The sequence below is a fragment of the Spermophilus citellus genome, assembly GCF_964194105.1.
Source record: "Spermophilus citellus genome assembly, chromosome: 12".
In the NCBI taxonomy this organism is placed as follows: Eukaryota; Metazoa; Chordata; class Mammalia; order Rodentia; family Sciuridae; genus Spermophilus; species Spermophilus citellus.
Genome location: NC_138198.1, coordinates 103,076,510 through 103,103,835, shown reverse-complemented (window position 1 = coordinate 103,103,835; position 27,326 = coordinate 103,076,510). Strand labels below are relative to the sequence as shown.

General features: G+C 46.6%; 1 protein-coding gene across 1 annotated transcript in view; it reads right to left on the bottom strand.

Annotated features, from left to right (window-relative positions):
* Positions 1-8,052: 8,052 nt before the first annotated feature.
* The window catches only part of SLC14A2 (solute carrier family 14 member 2), a gene marked incomplete at both ends in the record, with an annotated part of 45,415 nt that continues 26,141 nt past the window's right edge, over positions 8,053-27,326 (bottom strand). Inside the window, 10 exons of the mRNA XM_081263183.1 lie at positions 8,053-8,253; positions 11,389-11,438; positions 15,010-15,144; positions 15,903-16,050; positions 18,818-19,010; positions 19,421-19,549; positions 20,112-20,301; positions 21,052-21,211; positions 21,823-21,905; positions 23,934-24,056. Of these exons, the coding sequence (XP_081119309.1) occupies positions 8,053-8,253; positions 11,389-11,438; positions 15,010-15,144; positions 15,903-16,050; positions 18,818-19,010; positions 19,421-19,549; positions 20,112-20,301; positions 21,052-21,211; positions 21,823-21,905; positions 23,934-24,056 (1,412 nt within the window). The remainder of the gene's footprint in view (positions 8,254-11,388; positions 11,439-15,009; positions 15,145-15,902; positions 16,051-18,817; positions 19,011-19,420; positions 19,550-20,111; positions 20,302-21,051; positions 21,212-21,822; positions 21,906-23,933; positions 24,057-27,326) is intronic.

Below are 27,326 nucleotides of genomic sequence, written 5' to 3'. Positions count from 1 at the left end.
CTGCGTATCCAGATCCCCAAAGCGACTTCCTCGGAAGCATTGGCTTCTGAAACTTTTAATAGATCTTCGAAAAAGCTACTATCTACTCACATATTTGAAATGTGGCAGCTCATATTTACATCATAAGTTTAAACCCACTTTAAAAAAAATAAAACTGTTGAGGGGCTTCTGAATGCTAGTGATATTCTCTTGCTTGGGCTGGGTGCTGGTTACATGGGTGTGTTCATTTATGCAAAATTCATTGACTAAGTGACACACTGATGATTAGTTCGCTTTTCTAGGAAGATATTAGTTTAATAAGATGTAACAAAACAAAGTGAAACAAAAAGACTTGTGACAGGCTGTCTGAGCCTAGAGCACACCCTACTCTTGTCACCTGATTTCACAACGTGTTTGTAAGACTGCAATGGCGTGACTGCAGGGTCCGTATGGGAACTGGCTAAGATTCTTGGATATGTCTAAATGGGCCTTTGGAGAGGACAATTGAAAGGCCACCTCTGGCAGGCAGAGAGATGGCATGAGTTTCTTACAAGCCACACCAGAGAAATTACAGATGAAGTGTCCCCAAATGCCACCGAGGTATTGAAGAATGCAAAAGATGCTAGTGACATTGAAACTGGGCTCTGAAGACTGAATGGGAGTATCTCCTTCGGGAGGTGGAAGAAAGAAGTGGTCAGAGTAGCAATGAATGAAGACAGAATAAAATTCTGCATTGGGATGGAGGCTCAGAGATTTTCAAGTATGGAAGAACCTAGTGTGTGTGTGTGTGTGTGTGTGTGTGTGTGTGTGTGTGTGAGAGAGAGAGAGAGAGAGAGAGAGAGAGAGAGAGAGAGAGAGAGAGAGAGACTGTGTGTGTGTGTGTGTGTGTGTGTGTGTGTGGTTGATGAGAAATAAGAGTGAAGAAGTAAGCAGGAGCTGGGTCATGAACAGCTCATCTGTTTAGTTCAGTAGTTTGGGCTTGATCCTTCAGGCAAGAGAAACTTCTGAAGGATGCTAAGTAAGAGAGTCTACCACTACCTCGATCAACCCCCATCGATGCTACCAACACCTCCACCCTCACCAATTACCTCCACCAATACTATACCAGCATCACCATCACCTACCCACCACCACCACCACCACCACCAAAACCACCGATTTCACCATTACCACCTCCACCAATTCCACTACCACCAACTCCATCATCTCTAACTCCACATCATCCTCTGCCATCAGAGTACCTATTATAATTGTTTTCACAGAATAAATTATTGCAATGCTGCGTACAGCATAATGAATTAGGGGACAAAATTTGAGTTACACCTGTTTTAAAAATAAACCCCCTAGCCTAAAGAAAGAGAGTCAGGTGGGTTGGGTGTGAGCTGAGGGGCTGGCCTGGCCTGCTGGAGGCCACTCCTCTTTTTTTAACCTTGCTCTTCTGTTCACCAGCAGAGTTGTGAACTGTGCTGCATGGAAAATACAGGTTGAGACCAAAAATTATAAAGAGGGTGGAAAAGTTTTGGAATATATGGATGAAAGATAGCCACGACTGAACTTTGATTTGTTAATAGTAAAATTTAAAAAATTATTTTTTGCAGTTCAAGGTTTCTGGTTTTACAGCAATTTACATCACTGCCTAATGGTAGAATAATAACCAGGATATGGTGGAGGAGCTTTTCCTCTATTATCTCATTTCACTTTGAAAAGAACTCCAGTGATAGGTCTGTGATAATTCCCTTTTAGGAGGAGAAATTAGGCTTAGAAGCATACGGTAGATTCCTCAGGCTTCACGATTACTTAGTGCTTTTTTTTTTTTAGCAGCTGTTCACTCTCAAAAGCTTCGGTGTCCTTTGAGAATCAGTGACAGTGAAGTGGGGTCAGATTGGGATCCTAGTTGTGGAGAATGAACAGTCTGCCATAGAAATGGAGAGCAAGAACAAGGGGAGCCTTGAGAGGTTTTTGGAGATTCTCTGGTGCCCTCTGGTGACAATTTGGAGGTATCACAAGCCAAGGTGCCCATAGTGTGCCTGAGCTCAGTGATGGCACACAGACTACACAGGAGGTCCACATGAAAAAGGACACAGAAGGGGCAGTGCTTATGGGGAAGGGGATTGGGTACAGGAAGAGACATCTTGGTCCTAAGTATCTGTCAGCCCCTGTGCCCAATCTCTTTAACACACAACCAACTAGTCTCTCCCTCTCCCCCTCTCTCTCAGTTGAAGGATAAATAGGGTTCTTAAACTTTGATGTGCACAGGAATCACCAGGGAGCTTTAGGGTGCAGAATCAGGCTCCAGCTGCAGAGTTTCTGATTATTTGGTCTGGAGGGGCCCTTTAATCACTGAGTGATTCTGATTCAGATGGTTCTTGGACCACACTTCCAAAAACCAAGCCAACACAATACAACACAACACACTGTTTACTGTTTATATTTTTAAAAAATTGATACTTTAGCGGCAATCCAAAAACGTGGCTCCTGCATCCACTTGCTAAAAGATACCCAGAGAAATTCACAGGTGAACTGTCTCACATGGGTTCTGACTTGGAGTAAGATAAAAGAAGCAATTCCACAAATACACAAACCCCGATCACTCTGTTGTTCTAATTCTCAAAGAGCAAGTCAAAAAGATCCATTAGCACTCAAGTCAATAAGCACATCCTCAAAAAAATATAAGCAAATCCTCATGAAAGAGTGAATCCCAAACCTGAGCTCATTGGAAGTGTGGTCTTGGAGATGTTGCCCTCTCACTATACTTGGGGCAGGGGGCAGGCATGGAGAATCAGGAAGTGTGGGGACTCAGAGACCATAAAAAGCCCTGTTCTGGGCTCAGAATCTGTTCCTGTCAAGGAGCCAGGTGGGGCCCTGAAGTGGAGAAGCTGGTCCTTGAGGGCAGTGGCTGCCCAGGACGGGTGATGAGGGAGACCACCCTATGTGAGGCCCTGGCCTACCCTCCTGACCCTCTCCTCGAGGTTGTGTCCTGAGCTCTCTGACTTGGTCTACATCAGGGTTGCCGGAAACCAGCAGAGCATGGATGTCTCTCAAGGAGCTTAAATCAAAAACGAGCCACAGACAAGCAGAAAAGGATTCCACAGGTCTGTAGAGGGCCTGGAATACAGCTTAAGTTCCAGACCCAGAGCTCAAGAAGTGCATGTAACTGCATGCCACCTCTGACCCAGGTATGGGGACAACTACCACTCGACAAATCATGCTGTCTGAGGGTCCTCCTAGCTGAGAACTCTCCAGAGAATTCTCCCTGCAGCCTGCCTGTAGCCCACCTGACAGTAGGGACCACTCCACATCTATGGGCCCCACGGCAACCTTCGTATGTCCCAGGGAGCTTTGAAACCACGCATGCCTGGGTCTGCCCTAGAGATCTGATGGGGCCAGGCTGTGGCTTGGGCACGGGATATTTCCATGTCCCACTCGCATGAGTGCCTACCTCCCTGCCCTGTGACGCTCCTTGCCCTGGCTGCTCAGGCCACATTCATGGGACAGTCCCTCTTTCCAACATTATGGTGGATCCTTGTGACTCAGACTGACCCCTCAAGAAACAGATGCTGGCAAAAGGAGTGAGTGCTCCTTCCTGTCCCCGTCACACTCCTGGCCCCACCAGGCAGTTTGCAGATGGCTGGAGTCTCACTTCTCCACCAAAACCTGCCCATCTTCCCCCTCTTCCTCCTTCCTGTTCTAGTACCACCTGGCCCATGGGTACTTGCTCTTTTGCCCGTCATTGTGTTCTGCTTTTCTCCACCCCCTTGACCTCTCATCTCGAGTGCCTAGCTGCTCAGGGCCTCTATGGGGCTACTCTCCTATTTGTACCATCTCCCCACTTGCCTGGCCACTTGCAGCAGCAGCTGCTGCTGTCACCCTGACTCCTCCCATCTTATAGCCCCACCCTGGGCAGCCCTTCATCCCGTACCTGCTCACAGGGCTGAACACGGCTGCATCCCACCTGCGGCCACACCCCTCCACCAGGCCTGAGCTGCCCATCTGAGGACTGTGTGGCTGGGCTGTGGACTGCCTCAGTGCCTTCCGTTTCCTCTCTTGGGCCAAGCTGCTCAGTTGATAGTCTTCCGGGGCCAATGCCAAACCTTGCTTGTCTGCTTGGCCTACTGAGCCGGATGTTTCTGGTTAGTGGTTTCATTTTTCTTTATTTAGTCTCTGCTAGGGTGCAGGGACGGCTCTCAACAACATTGAGAAAGAGATAAGACTGTTTTTCAGGATCTCTTGTGGTGTGCCTGTTCCTCCTGCCCCCAGGTGCCCAGCGCTTCCCACTGTACTTCATGTTGGGCCTTCTGCCCTTTACTCAAAACCCACCTGCAGACTGAGGATGGGGGCTTAGGGCTTAATAGCCTCTAGGAGTGACCAATTGGAGACCAGTTGGGGCCCAGAGAAACAGACACTATAGTTGTTTTCAATCCTGTCTGCACATTAGAACATACCCCAAGAGTTTAAAAAACATCCCTGTTCCCTGGCCCACTGCTGCGTTGGTCTGGGGTAGGCCCCATGTGTCAATTCTAAGCTACCAGGGCTGAGAGTTGATGCAATGATCTTGAAGTCTGGACCTTGATCCAGCAGTATTTGTATAATCCAAGAGTTTGTGGGAGGTTCAGATTCCTGGCTCCATCCAGATCTTCCAATTCCAAATCTTTGGGGCTGAGATCCAGGGATCCGTGTTTTAACAATCTCTGCAGATGGTTCTTGTATGCATGAGAATTTGCAACCAGGGCATTGTAATGTTCAGTGAAGGGGAAAGGGTGATTGGGGACAGTATCTTATTTCTAAGTTTACACTAATGTTTCTCAAAGTGTGACCCCTAAGCCCACAGCATTGGCACCACTTGAGAAGGTTTAGAAATCCAAATGCCCAGACCCTGCCCTAGACCTAATGCATCAAATTCTGGAATGGGGCCCAGTAATTTGTGCTAAATAAGCTCTTGAGGTGATTTCGATACTTGCGGGAGTTTGAGAACTACTGATCTACCATCTACTGGTCTCACCTGAGGCCATCACATGACTTGGGGCTCCACAGTGTAGACACACCATAAGGAAAGGATGGTTGCAGAAGATGGCATGCCTGGGCTTGAAGTTATTGCCCATATAATGATGAGAAGTTTAGGGTTAAGTTGTGTGGACCATTCTGAAGCATTCTTTCCCTGAACACCATTACCAAAGGTTGGAGGAGGTCACAGGCGGCCATTTTTGGAGACAAGATTGTGTCTGCTGCCTGTCTGAGATTCTTGTGTTTATTATAAGTATGTGGTTGTGTTGTGAAACAGATTTCAAATTCTAGCCAGGATAAGTGAAGAGGGCAGGAGACAAGGGGTGGGGTGGTATCTTATCAGCCAGTTCCTCAACCAGCTCAAGGATACTATGTACCATCGGTGGGCTAGTTCTTTACAGAAGAGATAAATGACAAAAACAACTTGTGTGTGTGTGTGTGTGTGTGTGTGTGTCCACCCCTCTCCTTTAATTTTTTTTCTAACAGAAAGTTGAGTTAAGCACGTGCCTTAGTCTTTAGGATGCTATCTTCATTGGTCCATACAAAGCCTTTCTCTAGAATTCATGAAGCCATGTGTGTGTGTGTGTGTGTGTGTGTGTGTGTGTGTTTAATTGTAAACCTCACCATTTTCCCTCCTACATTCCAAAGTACTTTTTTTTTTGTTGGTGTGTGTCCTGCAAAACGTATATTATGGTTTTGTGTGCACACCCAGATTCATAGTTTGCCAATTTCTGTGGTGTAAATACTCCCTCCATGGCTGATTTCAAGCTGCCAGGATGACATCATTGAATGGCATTGCTTGCTCAATTGGCTCTCAGGCAGTGTGGAGCTGACTCCAACTCCACAGTTGATGCTTAATTGAAGTGTTGGACTAGACTGACTACTCTGGTGCCTTATAGACATTGCATGTTTTCATAGGTTGAGTTCTTTCACCCCATCTATTTCCACCTTGCTTGGAATCTGGGCCAATTCAGCTTGCTTTATAGGCAAGGGTATTGGAATACTTAGAATAGCTGAAAGGTTTTATTAGTGGTCAGTCATCAGAATAGCATGCACGTGGAGGGTTTCCTGCTCTTAATAAAACCAGATTATATAAGACTTATATAAGTGCATGAGAACGGGTAATTTTATAGTTCGATGTCATCACTTGGAGGTTCTGGGACAGCTGAGTGAATTGAGAGCAAACAGCTTTCTGGGGAAAGTCCTGGATGTGTGCTCCTCAGAGAGTTGTAATTCTATGGTCATTAAAATACAGCCTGGGACCTTCTTGGCCTCAAGGTGTGATGGCGAACTCAGAGGGAGCTCTGGGGAATGTGAGTCATTCCCTTTCCTGCGTGGAGGACTTGTTTCCATGGAGAAGTGCTCCACTTTCCTGGGGAAGTCCTAATGGGCTAGCTACACCTAGAAGGCAAACATACAGCCCAGTCGACCTTGTAGAAGATGGGGGAATGAGAAGACCCAGGGAGAAACAAACTTTTTGTAACGGATGGATTTGGTAAAGTGCACCTTTTTTTTTTTTTTTTTTTTTTTTGTACTGGAGAATTGAATCCAGAGGTACTTTACCTCAGAGCCAAACCCCCAGTCCTTTTTATTTTTATTTTGAGTCAGAATCTCACTGAGTTGTTTAGAGCCTCACTTAGTTGCTGAGGCTGGACTCAAACTTGTGATCCTCCTGCCTCAGCCTCCTGAGCGGCTGGGATTACAGGAGTGTGCCACCAGGCCCGGTGTAAAATGTTCTTTCTTAAAGCTGTGTTCATAGAGGGGTTTGTCCTCTTCCTCTTCTTCCATCCCCCACTCCCTTCTTATGTCATTGTCCTATCATGCTAAACTGGAAGTGGGGTGTGTGTGTGTGTGTGTGTGTGTGTGTGTGTGTGTGACTGTGGCAAGAAGAGGTTTTCCCTCCGCTGAGAGAGAGGTGGGAGGGCTGGGGCACATGGCTTCCCACAAAGGAGTCCTGTGGTTTAGGAGCTCCGTCCGTGCTATCCCCAGAGTGACTAATGGAAGTCAGTGGCCATCCAAGAGGAGCTGGGTCTGTATTCTGGGCACACAAGGATAAATATGCTCAAAGAGACATGGGTCACCAGAATCTGCACTTCAGCTCAAACAGAAAGCAATGTCCAAGGTCATTTCTGTGTAACTCTCTCCATCAGCAAACCACACCCTCTTCTGACAGTTTTTACCCCACCCTCGTCTCTTTCCAGACAGGTGTGACCGAGGAAAACCCCTTCCAGTGGGCAGCACGTGACTGTGGAGGGAAACACTGATTCCAACTCACAATGTTAGAGCAGTTTAATGACATTATGATTGTGAATTTTACAAAAGGAAAGACACTTCTTTATGTTGTGATTCAAGTGTTGCAAGAGATCATCTTATGACATCTCCAGAAATATTTCTGTTATGTCAGGAAAGGCAGTTGGCAATTCTGGTGAAAGTAGGTTCCTAACCTCAAATCTGGAGAACTTCTCTAATCTGCGAGTCAAGCTCTGGAGAGCCGTAGCGCTGTCCTGCTGCTTCTTCTATTATTTAACCTAAGGTAATACTTGCCGGTCATGCTAATTTGATCAGTTTATAGGAGACAGAGAAGAATCAACACTTGTGAGGTGGAAGAGACTTTAAAGTCCCTCCCTGTCATAAAGAAACCCTTGTCAACAAGAAATTGAGCCTGAGACAGTTGGGGGTCATTAGTGGCAGAGCTAGGAGGGGATCAGGCCTCTTGCTTTCCAGGCTAATGAACATTTCCCGGGACTGTGCTTTGCTACATTAAATGACTGTGCTGGGTGATCATGTCACCCATCTCTGTCCCTTCTGGGTGACCTCTCTTTAAGGATGAGGCTTATTTTGCAGAAGACAGCAAGTTCCCCTCAAAGGGAGCTCTTGGGCCAATAGAGCCAGCCGTGGGTGTCAAGTCTAAACTAACATGTTGTGGACAAGTGTCGTGCATCTTAGGGAGGCTCCTGAAGGTGACCACACACATTTTGGTCTGTGCTTGGCAGAGAGAATCACAGAACAGACAGAGGGGAGGTTAAGTGACCTTTAGCCTGGGGACACAGGTAGCCTGCTGGAAAGGGCTACTTAGGAGACATCATAGGCCTGGTACTTGGTTGTAGTAGATACTCTTCTGTTTCTCTCCTGGGACAGGTAATAGGTGCGGTTGGCCTCTGGGTAGGTGACCTTGCTGAGTGGGAGCCTGTAGATGGCAGGGTTGTTGGTCGTCAGGAGCAGGAAGGTGAGCGCTGAGAGGCAGAAGGGCCAGGTGCAGGGTGGTAATCCAAACTGGAAGGAGGGGAGACACAAAGAGAAGCCTGAGTTAATGAGGTGCTAGCGCCTGTTTAATCAGCCCTCACCAATGGCCTTTGGTCCTGGGTGGAGGAAGGGGTCCTCGGGGGGCACTGATGAGGGCATGCTTAATTGAAAGCCAATATAAATAAAATCATGACCATGGCACTAGCCTCCCCCTCATAGCAGGGAGCACACTCTCTTGCAATACAGCCCTGGAACTCTAATGGGGTTTCCATGCCTCTGTGTGGAAGGTGTGCTTTGTCTTGGGGAGTCTGGCTGGGCTACTTGTCCAGCTCTATGAACCGCAGCAGTTCCGTGTCTCCTCCCACCAGCTGTTATGGAAAGAATCCTTTGGCAGACATTTAGAAGTTCAAGATCTTTGTCTTTGGTCACAACTCACTGGACTTGAGATGGGCACCCCACTCAAACACCACTTCCCATAAGCAGGTGGCTTGGACTAATGGATCTTTTTTTCTTGGGCATTGGGGATTGAACTCAGGGGCACTCATCCACTGAGCCCCATCCCCAGCCCTATTTCGTATTTTATTTAGAGACAGGGTCTCCCTGAGTTGCTTAGCGCCTCGCTTTTGCTGAGGCCGGCTTTGAACTTGCGTGGATTCTTTACTTCTGAGAACACGAACTGAAAGATACAGAGATAGTGTCCATAGGTCTTATATGAACTGGAGGAACTGGAGAAGTGCACAGAGACAGGTGGCCATTGAGAAGCTTCGTGCCACAGAGAAACCCTTCCCAGACAGATGCGACACAGTGGAGTGGAGTGGAGGAATGACAGCCTTGTCCCTGGGAGCTGGAGACAAGAGCAGCTGCCTCTCCTCTCAGGGACTCTTCCATCCCCACATCCCTTCCTCATGATGGTGACAGGTTTTTCATTCCCTGAGGTGCACTGAGGCTTTTGGATGCGTTTCCTCAGTCTTTTGAGATAGCTTGAGTGCATCGCTTGCAAACAGAGAGCCTATACATTCAACTCTGAAGCAGATCAAATCATGTCCCCTCTTCCCCAAATATCATGTTGTTATAAGCAGGAAGAACCTCAGGTGGTACCATGGGAGTGACAACGCCAATTATGCATATGTGTCAAGATGGCACCATTGGATGGGCGTTGGGGGAAGAACAAGAACAGAACAGAAAAGAGGCTGCAGGGATACCCTGAGTGATACATGCTGCTCCATGAGTCTTTCCAAAGCACAAGGTGCACAAGGTGTTCTGGAATGCATCCCTTGGAGTCCCATGGTGGAAAGGACATTGAGCTCTACATACTCAGATCCAAATCTTAGCTCTGATCACCTTGTGATAATCATTTAATCTTTTTGAGACCTATTTCCTCAATAGTGACCCAGAGATCATAATACCTACTTGGAGAGATGGTGCTTATTGCATAGTAAATGCTCAATAAATGGTCCTCAGGATATAGTCATTATCATTGAGCAGATGGCAGGATTGTTGAAGACCCGGGACTGCATATACATGTGCCCGTTAGAAAGCAAAGGAGTGTGGCTCATAAGGGCTCTTCTGAGGAGGGTTGAATGGTCTCATAAATGTCATTCAACATTTTAATACCCTGTTCCTCAACAAGATTGGAAATGATTTCTGGGTAAGTTAATAGCCTGCATGCTTTGGTATCCCTGTCCGTGGTCAGCACAGTGTCTTAAAAACAGGAGGCACCCAGGACATCAGCTTGTTTTCATTTTGAAAAATGTCTAAATTGAGCGCTGTAATCTATAACTCCTCTGCCCACAGAGGTGAAGGCTGATCACCACTGGAAATACCGGTGACCAGGAACCATAGCTTCCTGCTTTGCATCTCTTCTGGTCCCTTGTCCGAGGAAGGCACGTGGGTGAATGGATGGTGCCAGAAAAGGCAGCAGGCATGGAGGTCAGACTGCACCCTCTTGTTGCTCTCAGTATTTCTGACAGTCCTCTGCAAATCCCCAGATCTAATTTCCCCTGTGCTGGAGGCTGTTACCTTAGGGCTTCATTCATTTGCTATTTCTTGAGCATTTATTATGTGCTGGCTACTGTACTAGGTACATAGATGAAGAGAAGAATAGGATAGGGCCCCTGTTCTGAAGGAGTGCATGGGCTAAAGCTGGAAGATGACCGATATGTGTCAATACTATGTGTCAAGTGTCATAGCCAGAGTGCTCACCGTGCGATAGACCCCAGAGGAAGAACTCAGTCCACTGGGGGAGACATGATAGTATCAGGGAAGGCTAACTCCACTGCTTAGAAAATACTGTCCTAGGTTAAGTTCAAAACACCCATCTTCATTAGAGGTGAAGGAGGAATTTTGATAGCCATGAGCAAAATGTCCCCTCCGTCCCACCTGCAGGAGCAATAGGAATTTTCCTGGTTGTTCATATGATATGTCCCTTGAGACCTTATCTAAGAAGAGGAGGCAGCAACTTCAAGCTGAGCCCTCAGGAGTATGTGCCGGACCTGGGGCTGGCCAGTAGTTCCTCCTGACCTCATGTAAAACCCAATGTGAGCTCAGACAGAAGGGGCTTTGGGGCTGCTGTGCGTAGCTGCCCACTCTGGCTTCTCTCTGCTGGTTAATGCTTGACTCTCCCTGTGTCCTGAGGCCTTTGCCAGCAACACCCCCCCACCCCCATGAACTGTGCTATTGGCTATGAGACAAAGATGCACATTGACCCACAAGCCAGGTGGGCAGATGATCTATAGACACTTATAAAAAACAAATAATAAAGATTTAAAAATAGTCCTAAAGAATAGTACACTAGAAAGGAGTTCGATTTATAAGAGAACACACTTCTAATTGCTCCCTGGGCTCACTGACGATGGGATTTGATGGACCAACAGTTGACATTTGAACTTCTGAGAACCAACTCCTTTCCTCTTGTGGGATAACAGGGAATTCTCAGAATTTCTGCCATTCAGATACGAAGCCCCAGATCTAATTTCCCCTGTGCTGAGGCTGTGACCTTAGGGCCTCATTCATTTGCTATTTCTTGAGCACTTACTATGTTCTAGGTATGTGGTTAGAGACAAGAGGGAGAATTGGGAAGGGTTTGTGAAGGAGGGTTTTGAACAAGTTTGGGGGAAGCTGAGAGGGGACTGTGGGCACATCTGCAGCCCAGAGATGTTGACTCACCACAGATAATATGTTGGCCAGGGCAGTCCCCAGGTAGGCTGCAAACAGTGCTGGAAGAAAGAACCATCCATAAATATCCAATAACTATTTCACAGCTTCTCAGGCTTGGTCGACATATTTTCTCTTCATTAATTTTATGCCACTAATGCTATCTCAGATTTAAAAAAAAATCACTGAGTTATGTTTCCATTGCTTGGCAGGTTTAAAAGTGTTAAATTCCACGCAAATACCAGTACAGCTAAGTCGGCAGATGAACTTTGTTAAAAAAGGCCAGAATTTGGCTGTTACAGTTCTCTTGGGCCCCACCACCTTGCATTCCAGTAAAGGAACATTTAACAGCATAAACCATAAATGAAAATTTTACTATACAGCAAAGGCAAGCGAGTCCCCGAACTCCCTGCTGGAGTATTTCATGACAAAGCATTAACATAATACGAGCTTCCAGGGAGAAGCCGCATTCTGTCAGCTCTTGGGGCACCAAATATTGCTGACGGCCTTGACTTCTGGGTGCTGAAGAGGAGGTCCTGACCATGCAGCCAGAAGCAGGTGCTGCCAAGGGGTGAAAAGTGATGGAAATGGGCCGGCGTAATTGGGCTCTGCCTCTGAGCCCTTCACTTCTCAACGGAGAACATCCCAATTGTTCCTAGGATACCGACAACAGCGAACCCATAATAGTCACTGTGGGCCCCCTTAGTAGGAACATCAACCATGTCCCTCAGTGTTCCTATGATGGAAGCACTATTATTGTCTTTATTTCACAAGTGAGAAAACTGAGGCTCAGAGAGCTTTCATAGAGTGACTGTCATGCCGTCTCTGAGTTGGAGAAGTCCCTGTTGTTTGGGGTAGTGTTTCAAGATAGAAGCGAGGAGAGATTAAGAGATGACCTCTATGAGGAGGTCGCAGGCATGCAGTAGTTGCATGCATCGGACCTGCTAGTTTCTTTCAGAGGGAACAGGAGGAGTCCAGGCATCCTTGTATCATTTGAACCCTGGTTAATTAATAGAGGTTACTGACTACTGAGAGTTCAAGGGACTTGCCTAGGACCATACGGCTGACAAGTGACTGAGCCCTGGTCACCTGATTCCAAGGCGGGGCTCTTATCCACTGTGCCCAGCGGCCTCTCAGGGCTGAGGTTAGAAAGAGCAGGGAAGATGGAAGGGTCAGAGGTCAACCCAATGCCACCTGACCCCCAATTATAGGGGAGCCAGAAGGCTGAGTGGGGCTCTGGGCGTGGCTGGTGAAGAGTGGAGGGTGAGGCGGAGGCTGAGATGGAGGCTGAGGTGGAGGCTGAGGTGGTGCCCTGAGAGCCCAACACATCAGATTCAGCTAGTGACCCAGGAGCTGGAGGAGTTATTCTCAGATTTGATATCTTTGATCAAATTTGATTTGTTACCAACAGGAAAACTTTCGGAAAACCTTATGTCTGCTCATCTGCAGTTGCAGGGCCTGCATTGTGAGGAGGGAGGAGGAAGGATAGTCAGAAGAGAGGGCGGAGGACATGCAGCCTGTCTGGGTTGAAGGGAGGGAGAATTGCCTGTCCTGTGGGACAGATAGAGCAGGCTGCGATGGAAGGAGCCTTCCACCTTGCCTGTCTTGTCCCTCTCTGTGTGACTGCAGAAAAGGACCATGACTACTCTGGATCTTTCAGCCCAAAGAGAAAGCGCTGAATCTGATCCCCTCTAAGGAGCACAGACATAGTCTTTACAGACCCCATTTTGGGCAATGTATTTTGCTTCCTGTAGCTTTAGTTCCCCATCTGTGAAGTGGGGATGGTAACTGGACCCACATGGTTTGAAGTTGTAGTGAAGACTGAATGAGATGACACTTGTCAGCTTTCACAACCGTGGCACATGGACAGTCTTTGTTGTGGAGGCTACAATGTGTCTGCGTTGTAGGGTGTTTACCAGCAGCCCTGACCTCCACCCAGGAGATGCCAGTAGAAATCCCTTCCTTCCCCTAGGTGTGACAAATAACAATGCCACCAGACATTGCCAATTTCCCCAGGTAAGGGGGAAATCACCCTTGGTTGAGAATCACTGGTGTAACATCTGACATGTTAACCTTTTTGGAGGTTGGAACTCTGGAGAGGTGAGTGAGGTATAAAATTTAAGGTGGCCTTCAAGCTCAGGGTCATGGAGACATGTAGACCTCATCACCTGCAGGACACTGACAGTGAGCACCTCCTGCAGTTTTGCATTTGAGCTGCCTCATTTGTCACATCCTCATCCTGGCCCTGGTTCTTTGAGGAATTTTTTTCACCTTCACAAAGTGGAAAAAACCAACCTCAGAGAGCTGGTGTAGGCTAGCCAGGTGACACTTAAAATGCCTCTTTAGTGCTAAGCTTATTTCATCAATATGAGCAAATAAAAGTAATTACATAAGTACCTACAGTGCCTGGCTTAACAATGGAGATTTTTGGGGTCACAAAATAATTTTTAAAAGGAAGGAAGAAAAAGACAGCAGCACTAACCCTTCACACCTACTTCAGGGTTCGCCTTCTTCATGTTTGCAGTGACTATCATAAAGTACAAAAGAAAACATATCTTGGGGGCTAGGGTTGTGGCTCAGTGGTGGAGCGCTTGCCTAGCACATGTGAGGCACTGGGTTTGATCCTCAGCACCACACAAAAATAACTAAATAAAAGAAAGATATTGTGTCCATCTACGACTAAAAAATAATAAAAAAGAAAAAAAAGGGAAAAGAAAATATATATACTAATTATATTAAGGAAACAAGTTGATGGTGATATCTGATCCAGAACATCTTCCCCAGAAAAGAATATTTGGGAAGCTTTTGATTGTAAACTTATTCTTTAAGTTAATGGAGATCATATTCCGGAATCTATGCTGTGCTCAAGTGACATCTCTGTTTTAAATCTCTGTTTCAAAAGGAGTTTTATTCGGTTTTCCTTCATAAAACATCAAGAAATAAAAAATGTTCAAGGATGAAAATATAAAAATATGCCAATTGTTATGGTTAATCTAAGTTCCTGGGACACTGAGCATGTAACTCAGAGGGATCATTTGAAAGGATTATGATCGATGTTTGGATGTTTAAGTTTCAATGCTGTATGTGATGTAAATCACCAGATTTCATGTGTAAGGATTAACTTGCTTAAAAGACACTTGTGGGCTGGGGATGTGGCTCAAGCGGTAGCGCGCTCGCCTGGCATGCGTGCGGCCAGGGTTCGATCCTCAGCACCACATACCAACAAAGATGTTGTGTCCGCCGAGAACTAAAAAATAATAAATATTAAAAAATTCTCTCTCTCTCTCTCTCTCTCTCTCTCTCTCTCTCTCTCCTCTTTCACTCTCTCTTTAAAAAAATAAAGACACTTGTCAGCTCCAATCACTATTCAGGAAATTCGCAGTTCAACAATGAAATAGTTCAACAATGAACTAGCCATAACCTCAAAACAAACCTGCCACCATGAGGCTGAAACATTGTGTCCATGGAGAAAATAGTTTTGCATGTAACCCTTTGATCCTTCGGCAGCTATTGAAGACAGTTTTAACTAAAAGCTCAGCTATAAAGCAAACAGATCCCCCTATTTATCTTTGGGGAGTTAGCAGAATTTTCACAGGGTGGATCTTTTATGGGGACACTGTCAGAGATACCTACCACAGGCAATGGCCAGGAGGTGTGTCTGCCAGGTGATGACGTAGAACATGCCTCCGATGGCAATGCACGCCAGAGTGCTGTTGAAGCCACACAGGCCAAAGTAGATGGCATCAAAGGGCGTGGCAATGCTGAGCGCTGGGAGAGAAGGCAGGCGTCAGTACTGAATCACGGATCCTATGGGGCTCTTGCACCTGTCCCACACCCACCACACACACACACACACACACACACACACACACACACACAAAAGGACTTCTGATTTTATTCAGTGAAACTACATCTAAAACAGAATAAATAGCCACAGGGATACATGAATTCTAGTGGCTAAGCTGTTAGGAGCTGCAGAGAGCCTCTGATAAGACTCTGAAATCTGATTTAAACAGTCCAGAGAATGTCCTTTTCCTGCCAAAGAGAAAAAGGAAGAAAGAAAGGAAGGAAGGAGGGAAGGGAGGGAGGGGATCGTTTTGCAAACAAATCCAACTCCTTTTTGTCATTGGGGATGATAAGATTTTGAAAATGCCTAGAGGAAATCTCTCCCAAACTTTAAATTTACACTACGGTGAAATCTCTCCCAAACTTTAAATTTACACTACGGTGAAATCTCTCCCAAACTTTAAATTTACACTACGGTGAAATCTCTCCCAAACTTTAAATTTACACTACGGTGTCAGTGACTGGCACCAATCTTTCTCAAGGACCACTTTCACCTGGAGGAGCTAGAGGGCGCTGCCACCAATAGTGGAGAAACACAGTGCAGTGGAAGGAGGGGGAATTTGGAATTCTGGGAATGTGCAGGTGTGGTGATAAAGACACATGTCCCTGGTTTCTTTACAGCTGGTTCCAGGCACTAGGGTCCCTATGGCTCATTAACAAGGGAAAGCCATGACACAGACCTGCTAACATCCCCATGGTGGATCCGATTGCTGCGTGTAAGCAAATGAGAGGTGAGGATATGAACAGGGCCACGAGGAAAATGCCTCCAGTCCAGGGGTTATCGCAGCCGTACACTTGGCTGATCCCAACGGGGATGGCTCTCAAAAGCTGTGGATACAGAGTCACATTATTAGGGAAGCCAAAGAGATGACTTCAACGTTAGCTCCAAGATTCAGCACCAACACATACTGCCACTGGTTTCCAAGGTGACTCAAATAGGTCAACTCGAAGAGGAACACAAGAAGGATCATCTTAACTTTGAGCTCTTGGAACACCCAGGGGTCAGGATGTTGAGTTTCCTTCATTTAGGAAAAGGAGGGTAAGACTCTTATCTTCCTTGTGAAGAGAAACTGAAAAACTTTCACTCGAGGGCATTATTCATTAGCAAAGCAATAAATTTCTGATCAAAACTTTCATAATGTTTTTCAAACAAAATAAGATGACAAGAAGACTAACTAGAAGATGGAAAATGTACTTTTGTATTTCCAAGAACCACATGTCTGGGTGTGGTGACATGAGTCTTGTCTGGCTAAACAACGAGACATAGAAGGGGCCTGGAGAAGGTGGCATGTCCACCATCTGCTTTCTTCGTTGGTTAACCTGGGGTACCCTGTTCTCCAGGTATTTCGAGGTCCAATGGGACTCGAGAGTGACAGAGCATTCAAGAAAGTTGGAAACCTTGTAGGCACTTGCACAGATGCCCTGGAGTCAGAGAAGAGGATACTAGGATGCAGGCTTCCCTGGTGACTGCCACTGGGTCCTTTGTCTTGGAGGGTTTGGCCAAAGGCCCTTGGTACAGAGAAGTGCTGAGTAGAATTGGCTTGGGCCACACTGGCATGTGCTGGGTTTGCCTGCCCCTGGGACAGTAAGCTGGGGAGAAGCAGAATCTTGGGGTGAATTTGTGTATCTATTATGGCAAGTCTCCTGTCAATCTAAGCCCTCTGAGAAGACTGTCCCTGTGGGTGCCAGGGGATGGAGAACTTGCAGCTCATGGGCTTCACACCTAGTGAGAGGATACGGAGACAGGAGCACAGGCCTAGTGGGCTAACCCTGCAGGCCAGTACCCTGCACTCCAGGATGGAGAACAGAGTAGGAGCTCTGGCATGGCCATGCAGGAGCAAAGGGACAGGTGACAGAGTTTGACACAGTGGCAGTGGTACTGGGTAGTTTGATCCCTGCATAGTTACTCTAGCTGAGGAGCCTTTCTAATGGCCATGAGAACAGAGGAACTCAGGGAGGCTCAAACCTGTTGGCAGTTTTAGACCCTTGCTCTGACATTGACCACATATTTTTCAGAAACTGGACTCTAATTAGAATTGTCAAGAAGATCCAATAAATGAATCATTATCATAATTCATTCAGTTAGTCAGAAAGGTGTTTCTTAAGGAATGAGCACCACAAATTGGCTCCCCCTGCCTTGAGTTTTGGGTTTCTAAATTATGTATACAGGATTCTTCTTTTTTTTTTTCATTTCTATAAAGTGATGAAAATATTTTTCTAATTGAAAATGTGGTGCAGAGAATGTAATATCTTAAACTTGCAACTTCTGACATCATCTCATAACACACTGCTTGAGTAATTTTGCTTCCAAAAGAACTGAATTGGGAAAATACCACTACTGGGAAATCTGGGGAGCTGAACCCCAACACAGCACCTCTTCTCACCTCTGACCCAAGAAGGTCCTTGGAAAAAACATAACAATCAACAAAACGGGGCTACCACAAAGGTTTCCTTTGCTAACTAATGATGCTTCTTAGTGCAAATGGAGGGCTCTTTTGACCCATGTTGTGGAATGTGGAGAGACACCAGGCTTCATTATATCTGAAAGTTCTTTCAACAAGCCCAAGTGGCGTTGTGGTGATGAATGGCCAATAATGAAGTTTCAGGGTGACTGTCAGACTGGGGGGCCTTTTAGCATAATGGAAAGTAGGAGGCCTCGGAGAAAACGTGCCTGGTTAGATAAGAAGGCTGATGGGCATGTTTCTCAAGCTTATTTAGTGCTTTTAGTGTAGCTTCTTATTCATTATCTTGGCAGACTTCCAGAGGTCAGCATTTTATACAGAATACTTGTTAAAGAGGAAAAAAAATCAAATTTGAAAGCTCTGTTATATATAGTTCATATTGGGGGAACACCTGCGCTTTAAAACATGAGCCAGCCTCAGAGAGCAAATGAACTAAGCTCTGGAGGTTATAACTGTGTCTTTTTAAGCCAATACATGGTAGCATAATGTGCACATTTTTAATGATTCAATGATATTGAGGGAAGAAAAGACACACTTGCATTAAAATCAGAGTAAAGCATCAAAAATACTTTTTTTTTTTTTTTTTTTTTTGGTACCCGAGATTAAACCCAGGGTCACTTTACCACTGAGCCACATTCCAAACCCTTCTTTAAACATTTTTAAATTTAGAGACAGGGTCTTGCTAATTTACTTAAAACCTTGCTAAGTTGCTGAGGCTGGTTTTGAACTTGCAATCCTCCTGCCTCAGCCCTCTGAGTTGCTGGGATTATAGGCATGTGCTTCCTACCATGCCCTGCTCACAAATACTTTTCAACAAAGGAAAAAAGAACCCAGGCCTGGAGTCAGGGGTCTGGAGTTTGCTCCTTACTAATTTGCTGTGTGATCTCAGGTGGGTCTCCAAACTTGGCCTCCATTCTGCTCTCTGTATTATAACAGGTGGGACCAGAAATAACCCTTTTAGCTCTTAGAAGGAGGCAATGAGGGTAGGTCATGAGATGTGTGCAAAGCATATCTTGGATTGCATAACTGTCAGGAATTATCACTCAGGATATTCCTTGTGTGCACAATATGCAGATACCACTTTGATATTGAGCTTGTACAGACACTGCCCTTCCTCCTTCCATGACACCTACCAAGGGCACCTGGACCTCCGACCAGGTGATGTTGGGCACAGAGGATGCAGGCTGTAGCAGCATCGTGGGGAAGAAGAGGTTGTAGTGGCCTGTGGCTGCCAGGTACAGGGTCACAGCAATGTTGAAGGGCAGTGTGAAGACTGGCAGGTCCCACTTGCTGAAGATGGTACTCAGCGCACTGGAGAGGATGGGGCTGATGGCAGAAGCACAAGACATGGTGGTCAGGAAGCTGCCTGGCTCCTCCCCCACTGGGCCACGCAGCAGGAGGCCCCCGTAGTGTGGTTCTTCCCCTGTGTGGACCTCAGTTTCTTGCTCTGGGCTCTGGCAGGGTTAAGCAGAAACCCTTTTAGGTCTTAACAAAAGAAGAAAGGATGGTAGCTGAGACCCGGTGTATAGGTGACCTATACACTGTGCTGCAGCAGTGTGACCTGTACTGCACTGTGCTGCAGCAGCATCGTGTCAGTCAAGGTTTCCATGGGTGGCTCTGACATGCAAGTTCAACAAAAGGCACTTAAAAACGGAGTTTAGATGGGCAGTCACAGGGTCAAGGTAAAAAGAACAGTGGCCTTTGGATTTGAACCCATGACCTCAGAACAGACTTACCAAGACATGGACATGACGATGACAGGGAGCAGAAGCCACCAATAATAGTTGCCTTTGTCTGAGAACACTGCCATCAGCAGCCCCACCAGCACTCCATTGTAGCCATGGAGTCCTGCTGCAATTGCTGACCTGGGGACAAATGGGGCTGGTGAAGTGGAGGTTTTCCCAGGCCATTTATTTATTTATTTATTTATTTATTTATTTATTTATTTATTTATTTTGGTATCAGGGATTGACTGCCCAAAACCTTGGGACACCTTGCCAACTGGACGTCGTCTCTAGGTTGTCCTTCCTGCACTTAACCACTGAGCCACACCCCCAGCCCTTTTTAATATTTTTATTTAGAGAAAGGGTCTTGCTAAATTGCTGAAGTTGGCTTTGAATCTGCGATCCTCCTGCCTCAGCCTCCCGAGCTGCTGGGATTACAGGTGTGCGTTACCACTCCTGGCTCCCAGGGCCTTTTCCTGCCACATGCTTCATAGGCCATCATTATGGGAGTGACTGGGTGAGGACACAGCCCTATCACCCCTGCATTTTTCTCTAGAAAAATGTATATGTCCCTAGGAAATATTGCCTTCAGCTACCAGTGCTCTTATTCTGAGGGGTTTCTGAGCTGAGGGGTGAGAAGGGGTCCTCTCGAAGGAGTGCCCTCTTGGTCTTACACTTGGACCCTGGGTCTCTGGGGACTTACCTGTCCTGGCTCAGGATGAGGGCTGTCAAGGTGGACACAATGGTGCCCAGGCAACCTGAGATGGCCCACCAGGGGTTCTGGATGAAGAGGCCAAGGACAATGAGGATGCCGCTAAGGGGGTTGTTCACGAACATCACCTGAGATGTGCCCCGGAGCACCCAGTCCAGAAACTGGAACACTGGGGATTTGTCTGAAACGGAACAGGGAGGGACTTGGCAAAGGCTCGGTGTGGAGGTCCCGGGCGAGGCCTGGTGGCCAGGCCCAGGGAGTGTGGGATCTCTCTGAAAATCCAAAGTGGGCTTCTAGGGAGCCAGCCACCTGCTGTCACCTGCCACAGAAGAGTGTCAAAGGAGAACCTGGGAGAGCATTGACTGCCCAAAACCTCGGGACCCCTTGCCAACTGGACGTCGTCTCTAGGTTGTCCTTCCTGCGGTGGGGATTAGGTCCCCTGTGTGGTCTGTGCCTCCCATAAGAGTGGCATAAAGTTTCCAGGAAAACTCTCATGCTTCATAGAGGGTGCCACACTCAGGAGCTGAACTTAGAGGGAATTGTCGGAGAGAATCTATTGACCCGGGAGACAGTTCTCCTGTACGTCAGCCAGAAGGCATTTTTCTAGAATGCTGCTAACTCCCTAGGATCCCAGCACTACAAATGTTTATCTGAGTGGGACATTTGGGAGCACAGGTCTATGCCATTTAGAAATGAAAGTTTGCACATGTAACTGTACCTGTATTTACATCCCAAGAGACTATGTAACAGCAAATCCTAGCTTTCCTGGAAAACCCTAGATAGAGCTCATTCTTAGTCTACAGAAACACTTCCTTAGCCCCCATTATGGCAGTGCATTTCCAGGGGTGGCCAAGGTGACCTTTTAGGTGTAGATCTAGGGCTGCTCTCACAGTCTTTAAGTCTCTCTCCGCATTCCTTCATCTCTCTGTACCTTTAAGTCTCTCTCCGCATTCCTTCATCTCTCCCGTGATGTAGCTGAGGGCTTTGCTGACCCTCTTCCCGCTGGCGGCCATGGAGCTCTGGATCCAGGAAGTCCTGGACGTGCTGGTTTCTACCTTAATCTCGGAGCTCTCCTCCATGGTGTTCAGATCCTGCCCAGGGAGAAGAGAGGGGCAAGAGTCTCCTGTCACCTGTGGTTTTCACACTGATGTGGGTGGTCCCCAGGGACCTGTTTCTTTTGTTTGACAGGCCACCTCATTTAATGAGGGACAGAGGACATTTTCATCCTCATTTGTGGTAGAGGGCTCAGCCATACAGAGATTCTTATTTGCAAAGGTCAAGGTCAAACAGTAGGGTTAAGGTTAAACACAGATGTCTAGAATTTTAAATATACCATACTCTTTCTAGAAGAAATCGTTTTCCCTTCTGCATGTCTACACTTTAAAATTGAACTGGCCATGAATATAAAGGTATGAACTTGAATATGTGAAGATTCCATTTTTGAAAATTGGCAGGATCTTATTTCCTAAATTCTTGATTTAGAGGAAACCTGATAAGAGATAATTCAAATGAAAGGAATATGAGAGTTCACAAAGCAAACCGTGACCATTTTATCTAAATGTCCCTACCTTTATGAAAATATGAATTTCAAGAAAAGTTTGCCTAAATCAGAAAACCTCCTTGACAGACCTCAGCTCCCCAATCTGCTACAGGCTGTGTGACTGGAAGGCGCTGTCCCTGATTTGGGACACCCTGTACTCACAAGCAGCTCAATGGTGGGCTTCCGGTATGGATAGGGAAATGGCTCTTTGGCTTGTCTCTCCTGGTGTTCGCTTTTTCCAAACACTGAAGAAGGAAGGAAAGAGAATCATCAGTTCGGGCACCTCAGCAGTACTTTAGTACAAGGCTCGAGTTAGACTCTTGGGCATATTGTACCTTCCTTTACTGGTCTTAGGCCCATTTGGGTCCTCCCTTTGGGAAAAAATGTACATGTTCATGTAAACAGGATGTTTTACAAGGAATATAGGGAGTTCAGAGGAATATCGGGAGTTCATGACCCTTGATGAGGAAGCCCCAATGTAGCTCGACTCCTATGTTCATTAAATGAGGGAACAGGAGCCCCGAGGGATATGACTTTCCTGTGGCCCCTGAAACCAGATTTTTTTCTCCTACACCACAAGTCAGTGCAAGAGGAAGGGACTGGATGTGTTTGCCGTCCTTCACTTGTTCCTTATGAAGCAGTAGGCTGCCTGGGTCATGAAGGATCTGGGTTTGAAATTGACTCTGACTCTCCTCAGGGTTATTGGTCTTTGGTTTTCTCTGTCTCTGTCTCTCTCTTTCTCTCTTATTCTCTATTTTTTGATGCTTGTCTCTGAATTTTAGGCATTTTAATAGATGGCAATTGCTGTTTGGATCAGGATAAGATATCTATGTAGATATCATATACACTTTCGTGTATACTTTTAATTCTAGAAAACTCTTGTAATGTGACTCTAAACATTTTTGATTATTGAGGACAGCTTATTTTTGCGGATGACCAATTTCAGTAGGGTTTTAGGCACCCTGAATGATGGCCCTTGCAAGTTTCGGTCTTGGTGCTATGGCTCCCTCTTGTGGTCAAGTGTGAGAATGGCAGGCTGGATGCTGCCCTCTCGGTATTTTTGAGACTGCATTGGTGGTTGCCAGTCTGTATTCCTGAGACTTCTAGGTGTAAAGGAAGGGATGTGTCAAAGGGACTGTGTTCCCACTTTTGAAGGAGCACGGGCTGAAAATACCAGTGTGGTTGGGAAGTTATGCCACGAAGTTTTGAAAGGAGGAACAGAGAGAAGTTCTATAACTCAGATCATGTGTGATCTCTTGACAAACCCACCGCTTCTGTCTGGAGATTCCTCTGCCTGCCATTTTGTGGCAATTCCCAAGCACTCCATCTCCAGGCTTCTCTGCATAGGATCCCACTCTACTATGCCCCCAGCTCACCATCCCAAGAGATATTAGGAAGGAAGCTATTGACTTTTTGAGACAATGCTCTTTCACACCATGTCAGAGGCCCCTGTCAAAGACACACTAAAGGCTTGGGGGCCCTTCAGTTATCTGCTATTCTCTCTCCACCTTGTAAATCTTCCTATAACCTCCCCAGGCCCATTTCTCTGGCCTTGCTGACTTCTGGAGGCATGTATTGTGAGGGGGGAACTATCTGCGGAGTCATCTCTACCCCCTGCAGTGCCTCTGGCCAGCTGCGAAACCCTGGGCAATCTGCTCCCCTCTCTGGGGGTTGGGTGAAGTTGGATTGGCTCTCTGACTTTCCACTAGGTTATTCCACACTGTAGCTGATCTCTCCAGACTCCCCCTGTTTACCAGAACCTGCCTCATCTTCCAGGTCTCTGGCTTCTTTACCTGCTCAGCTTTGGCTACTCCCCCTGGCCCCCTCCTCGCCATTCCCCTCTACCTGTTCCCTTGGCCTTGGTATTCCCACCACTGTCTCAGATGAGGCCTTTTCAACTAAAATCTCCCAGACCAGTGGTTTTTGAATTGGTGGTAAATTAGAATCTCATAAAGAGCTCTAAAAGACCCAGGCCAGCCCAGCTACTCCTCAGATGAATTAAATTAAAGCTTTAGGGATGGGATACAGGGGATTGCCACATGCAGCCAGGCTGAGACCCCTGACCTAGCCCTGTGTTACCCCACAGCCTGGCCCGTAGGCAGGGTGTGTTCAGACCAAGGAAAACGGTGGCTTTGGTCAGTGGTCACATAAAAAGAATGAACCTGACCTTCATGGGTCTCCCCACCACCCTGTGAAACAGGTATTGTCACTGCCCCTGTTCTATTAGAGATGAGGAAGCCAGGGACTGCACACGAGGGGGAGAGTGCTCACACCTTTGCTCCTCCTCCGAATGGATGACCACTCGATGTGGAACACGCTCCTGTGCCTGGGGAGCACAGCCTCAGAGCCCTCCTCGGCCTTCGGGCCTGGTGGTGGTGACTGCTCCCCACTGCCACCTAGCCAGGGGCGAAAAGAGACAGGTCAGCACCTCATTTGGTCCATACCCCTGAGCGCCAAGCAGAGCGCCAGGAAAAATCCCACACCCAGAAGCTGGGAAGTAGAGTGTGACAGTCTAATCCAGAGTAGTGACAGTCTTTGTATAAAGCACTCCACTGACTGCATGTGGTCCAGAGGCTGCCCAGAGAAGTGGAAAATGTTCACATGGCTACATTTGCACACTGAACTCACTTGGCCCACCTTGAAATGGAGAGGTGGGCGTTGATATTGCCAAAAGATGGAAAATTGAGACGCAGGATGATTTCTATATCATTCTGTATTAAGCCTTTCAGCCCTCAGCTTCCAATCCATGACAATTGCTATTTCCTTTCCCTACAGAAACCTGAGTTACATCTGTGTCAAGAGATGGAAGAGACAGCCTAAGAGCCATTTAATTGTACCTTAGACCAGCATGAACAGGTGGACTCTAGGCTGACTGCCCAGTCACTACTATTCAGCCAGTGCCTTGGACACACCTGGGCTAGAGAGTTCTAAATGGCTGTGTATTACCTCACCTGGGTGCTTTTAAAAAATGCATGAGCCTTACCCCAGACTAATTTAAAAAATTAAAGTTTTTAATGCCCATGTATTTAAAAATGGCTCTAATATGCAGCTTGGACTGAGAAGTATAGGTTCTTGCTACTCAAAGTTTGGTCTCCAGACCAGCATTAGCATCAGCTGTGAGCTTGTTAGAAATGCAGAATCTCAGGTCTTACCCCAGATTGATGGAATTAGAATGTGTCTTTCAGCAAGATTCCCCAAGTGAGTTCCATGCACATTAAAGTTTGACAAGTATCAATCTATGGGGAACCAAGTGCCTTGAATATGTTACCAGCTCCAAGAACCCCTGTTCTGTATCATATGGTCTTCAATTTCCATTCTACAAGTAGGAGAGCACTCTTACCACCAGGAACAGATTTTTCAAGGCATGGTCTGAGAACTCACAGCATGGAATCACCTGGGTGCTTTGTTAAGGTGCATGTGCCTAGGCCTGCTCAAGGTCCGTTTACTGGAATATTTGGTGATTCCTAGGGCATGCAAGTTTAACACACTCTGCTAGAGATTCTTTAGTATACCAGAATCACATTCTCCAGTAGCTGCCCGGGAGAGTGGAAAACATTGACACTATTACATTTGCACATTTTCTAAGTGAACACAGTTGGCTCTTTCAATGGTACCTTGAAACACACAGGATAGAAAATGATATTGCCAAAAGATGAAAAATTGAGGCTAAAGATTATTTCTCCTCCTCCTCCTCCCCCTCGTCTTTGTCCTCCTCCTCCTCCTCCTTCTTTTTTTTTTTTTTTTTTGGTATGGTAAATTGAACTCAGGGACACATGAGCACTGAGTATTCTGTAGCAACCTACAAATGGGGACTCTTTCCTTTTCTCTGCATCTTCAACGCCCAGTCTGGTCCATGGTCCAACTTTATGGACATCACTAGGGAGCTTGCCAGGAGCACCCCCAACCTGCTGGGTTGAAATCTGCTTTCAAGCAAGAAACCCTGCTGATTTGGAGGTACATGGAAATCTGAAAACACTGGTCTCCATCACACTGTTCTAGGGACAACTTTATTTATTTATTTATTTATTTATTTTAGTTGTAGTTGGACACCATACCTTTATTTCACTTATTTATTTTTACGTGGTGCTGTGGATCGAACCCAGGTCTCGAACGTGCGAGGCGAGTACTGTACTCCTGAGCCACCACCCCAGCCCCTCTAGGTACAACTTTAACAAAGCTCAGAACACAGGAGGAACAAAACCTCAAGAGTCTGTGGGTATGCATGAACAAAGAATGAGGCCTTGCTTAGTCTTTTAGATTGAAAGGTAACAAAAGACTGTCCCTTCCCTCTGGCTCAGGTGGAGAAGCAGTTACTGTTAGGCATCCTGTGCGTGGGTCAGTCTTCAGCCTCATCCCAAGCTGGGGAGTGGAAGTCAACTCTGCACCGCAGAGACACCCGGAAGTCAGCTTGCCCCCAGACACCTCTGCAGACAGGGTTCATGCAGGGTGAGAATGGAAGGAGCATCCTTGCACCACCTGACAAAGCAGGGTGTTCTCCCATAATGTCAACCCCCAGCGCACATCTGTCAGACTGGGAGGGCATCTCTGTTGGACCATTGCTTCTTGTTCCTTGTGTAACGAGTGCTGGCCACCCAGCCATCTCCTTGGCAGAGCTATATTTTAACCTTAGCATCATAAACACAGAATTGAAGGGAATTTCGGGATCACAGCCCGCCTCCCCTGTCTAAGGAAATCAACTCTCCAGGACACACAGCTCATTAATCTCAGCAGAGCTGCGAATCGCATCAGGTCTCTTGATACTCAGTTGGCTGCACGGTGCAGCACAGACCTGTCTACCTTCCTTTTTACCCTGGGACCTGGTCCTGGATATCAGAGGGCACAACACATGCTGCCTATGAGCCTGTGTTATTTTTCATATGTACAAAGAGGGTCCTTCAGTTTAACAAACCAAAGCAACGTTTATCCAAAAGTCTTGTCAATCCAAAGGGAAAATTGCTGGTTGTTAAGATACCCTAGATTTTGTTCACTGAGTTATATACTAGCAGAGGTAGGGCGAGCTGGGCTTGCTGGCCGAGGTGTGGGTGAGGCTGAGCTTATCCATCAGGCAGGGCTTACATGAAGCAGAGCACGTACCCCCCACCCTAAAGAACCCTCCCCCACAATAATTAAGCTTCTTCTCTTGTCAGAAAGACTTTTACAAGACTGTCAACAGGATTTCACAGGAGTTCTGCAGACAGCTCAAATGTGGCTTGAAGCTTCCTCTTTCTTGTAAATGCCAGGTTTGTAGACAAAATGTGTGAAACCTCTCTCTAGCCTAAGAATATGGGACAAAGAGTAACTGTTATGTTCCCACCCAGTGTCCTGTAACTATCCCACTGAGTAGAAATCTAAAAGAATTTCCAGACTTGGGATCCAGAGATTTTTAGGAATCAGCCCCTCTGGACCTTTGCGGCTTAAATAAACCTGCTTCCCGAGAATTCCTCTGGCATCTAGCCTCATCTGTCCTACATCATACAGGTGGCTGCAGAAGCCTGGTGGCTCAGCCTCTGTCCCCTTGGTCTGCATATTTAGTAGCTCCGATTCTGTGCCTGCTCAGAACCCAGAAGCCATGAAACAAAACAACATAAAAACAAAACCTCAGCCAAACAAACACTAAGAGGCACCTTTGTCATATGGGTGATATTGAAGTGCTGGGCTGCAGCCCT